The following is a 3,492-nucleotide window of genomic DNA, read 5'->3' on the forward strand; positions in this document are numbered from 1 at the left end:
CCCATAGGGTGGTAGAGCCACAACATAGGAGGCATATAGATCCTAAACCCATGGTTCATGTCACTATCCCTATATCCTTGAAGGAGTCTATGGAATTACTGACTCTTCGGGCAACTGCATCATTGACTGATGTCATTGTTCAGCATGGCACACAATTGGTCAGAGCAGAGGATGTACCAACAACTGCGACATCTCCTTCATCAACGACACCTCCTTCATCAACAACACCTCCTTCATCAGTGGTACCTCCTTTATCAATGACACCTCCTTCATCAGCATCACCTCATGCATCATTTGGCACAAGCCAGCCCATTCAACATATGTGCCCCACTTGCCAGGGTGTATGTTCTAGTGTAGACACTGACGTTGATGAGGATGGTAGGACATCTCATTCGTGTACATGTTGCAGGAGTAGATGCCATGCTTCCACTGTAGAGGATGTGTCCCTCACCGACGAACTGATCAATATGTTGTACCCTCTCTATCAGACACAGGTGCGTTTAACTCTGTTTATGACATGTTATCAATTAAGTGACTAAATCTTATAAAAGAAATGAATTTTTATTTTTAGAATAATTTAAAGTGACACATAAATAAAATGCATTGCAGGGTGTAGCAGGTGGTGGGAGTACACCACATACTTTTCAGTCAACTCCACGGTCATGAGTATTTTCTCCACCAGAGGTAAAGATTTGTAAATTTGTTAAAAATATAATAATACATTGGTTTCAAAATATCTTTTGTTAATTATATGTATCATTACTTGGTGTTTTATAGGGCTTATCAAGGGCTAAGATGTCCCAACTTGATGATATCACGCTTTCGGCCATTGACTTTGGCCAAGATAGCTATGCAGTACCATTTAGATTTATATATTTTTTACTTAAGTGATATATTAAATACATGCTCTTTTCCCTTATGTTAATTTTTTTTTTTGTTAGTTTACCCCACCCGCCTCGAGGACATCTCATGTGAGAAAGCCATCCTCTAGCCTTCCGAGGCAGAAAAAGATATCCTCTCGGACACCCAAACGACATAAGGCAATTCAGTACAATTTAAATTCATTTGTTGAAATGTATTATGATTAAACATGTATATGTAGATATTGATAAATGCACTTAATTTATTTGTTATATATACAGAAACATATGGGGTTTATGAAATTAATGAATGCACCTGATGTCGATGAGGTTCAATAGAGGGAAGAGGTGATATCTTCATATTCACTTTGGATTGCATTCTTGCTTGCTCGAAATAACTAAATCCTTTTATGTCTATATCATATGTTATCATTTTTCATATAGGAAATGGTAATAGCTACATCAAATTTGACTAGGCTTCCTAAGGTTACAGGAGAACTATACGAGGCTTGGGTGTGCATTTGTTCTACATATGTTAAAAATATTTGTTCTATCTAGTTTGTCAACAACTCTGGGTTATTAATTTGTATAATTGTCTTTAACCTATTACAGGTCCCTTCCAAACTTCCTATTGTTATTCTACCATTCCATTTCAGTAGAAGTCCTACACGTATATTATGGGATCCAACACGACCAAGGGAAAAGGCATGTTTGTCTTAGATCAACTCCTTTTTAGTAAGTGCACAATGGAGTTGAAACCCTCTAGTTAACTCCTTTTGGATCACTTACCATGGATATAGGAAATGGTCGTAACTGATTCATCTGTGACTTTGCCTCCTACGACCACATCACATCCATCTAAGGCTCTGGTATGCTTTAGTTTTTTAGTCTATTCATTTTTAGTTATTATATGTTTGTTTTGTACTGTGCCTACCAGAACTCCCACCTTCTGGTTTAAAAGCATTCTGAAGTTCGGATCCAAGGCCGAGCATGCAAGCTTCCCTTCAATGATTATAAATTAGTTAACAGGAATCCAGGTAGGACCCCACTTAGTTTCATTTTCCCATTGACCCCAACTACAATTATATACCTCCCAGGGGGGCCTGGGCGCCTGTCCTCCCACCTATCGGGCGGGGGTAAGTGACAATCTAGAGTTTAGGTCATTACAAGTTCAAATAAAACTCAACACTTACCGGTTGATATTTTTGGGAAGGGGAAGGGTTAACAATCTATAGTTGTTAGTTCCAACTATAGCACTTAGAATAGTAGGGCCCACTTATCATCCTACAGAAGAAATTGGAACTATAGTTTCCCACCCACCAACTAGAATTATGGACCCAATCAAGCCCCATTCTAGCCCCATAGAATTGTAGGGGGAATTGTATATACTATAGCTCCCGCCCAATCATGCTACAATGTGTTATTGGTGATCTCAGTCGAGACTCCCTGCCCCTTTTCTCTCCATGCAGGGTGCTCGGCCCCTACTATTCTATGGCTAATAGTTCCAACTCGGTAGGGAGTTCACTTTCTATAGCTAGTCCTCCCAACCCCACTTTGACTTGTTTTATTGTCTTAGCAGATTTGATCATGAATGTGCAATGCCCATGCTCACAGTGAAATGGTGGTAGCCACGTCAAGAAGTGAGATCGAAGTGGCGCGTCAGGATAACAAACCTAGTCCACGTGGCTTGGTATTTTGCATACTCAATCTCAAGATGTAGCTACATATATCTTACACATTATAGACATGTGGCTTTAGGCCCCTCTTCAACTACCATAGTTGTGGATGTGGACACTATTATTGTCCTTGTTCATCTGGTTGCTCATTTCTTTTTTTCCACTCTAGTTGTTCCTAGAGGGCCCTACTATTCTAAAGGATCATCGAGATAGAGATAGAGATCTATATATAGAGGAAGTGAAGCAAGCGGCATGGGGCGGAGGCAGTGGATTGAGTTGATCTATTAGTACAGGAAGTTCGAGGTCGATAGTCAACTCCATATCCTCCAGATACGGATTAGATAAGTTAATTCCTGTGGATATCTATTTGTCGGGTTGCCCTCCTAAACCAGAAGCTATTATAGATTCTATAATAAAACTTCATGAAAAAATAGCTCAAGAAATATCTGAAGATAGAAATGAGTTTCAACAAGGAAAGAGGTATTTCACTAGAAAACATAGGATTCATTTTGGGTCCAATATTCTCATTGAAAATAAGGAGGAGAAGTTTTTTCATCAATCTTATGAATCTCGGTTTTAATTGACTTTAGAGATAACTCCCAAAACATCTAAACCCATTTCAGAGATATCATTGAACATGTTAATTTACCAGTTACAGCCCCCTTTAGGACATCCCACGGATCCTCAGCCTCACCCAATTGCAAAAGATAGAGATGAGGTAATCAAAATTTCAACTTCAAACAATTTAGAGTTCAATATTTAGTTATTTTGATGTTATATTAAGAAAATATATCTGATTCGACATTTGAATTGTCCTTGTGTAGCTACCTGCAGAGCCACATACTACTTCAAAGAGGATCAATTTTGATGATCCACCACAGTCATAGATATCGATAGATACATATAGTTATAGTTGTGGTAATTGAAGGACCAATTTTTTTATATATTCGACATTT

At 38.5% G+C, this 3,492-nt stretch overlaps 1 protein-coding gene across 1 annotated transcript; it reads left to right on the top strand.

Moving 5' to 3' along the window:
* On the top strand, positions 1-1,023 carry LOC131859761 (uncharacterized). Its single transcript, XM_059213798.1, has 3 exons — positions 1-494; positions 610-684; positions 778-1,023. Exons 1-2 carry the CDS (start codon positions 51-53, stop codon positions 664-666), a joined length of 501 nt encoding a protein of 166 aa, XP_059069781.1. The 5' UTR covers positions 1-50; the 3' UTR covers positions 667-684; positions 778-1,023.
* Positions 1,024-3,492: the final 2,469 nt, after the last annotated feature.

This window comes from Cryptomeria japonica, chromosome 11 (genome assembly GCF_030272615.1).
Source record: "Cryptomeria japonica chromosome 11, Sugi_1.0, whole genome shotgun sequence".
Lineage (NCBI taxonomy): Eukaryota > Viridiplantae > Streptophyta > Pinopsida > Cupressales > Cupressaceae > Cryptomeria > Cryptomeria japonica.

Bases quoted from the DNA above. Each gene is read 5' to 3' on its own strand.
- LOC131859761 (XM_059213798.1), top strand. From the start codon at position 51: ATGGTTCATGTCACTATCCCTATATCCTTGAAGGAGTCTATGGAATTA. The intron at 495-609 runs GTGCGTTTAACT...AATGCATTGCAG, and splicing joins ACCCTCTCTATCAGACACAG to GGTGTAGCAGGTGGTGGGAG.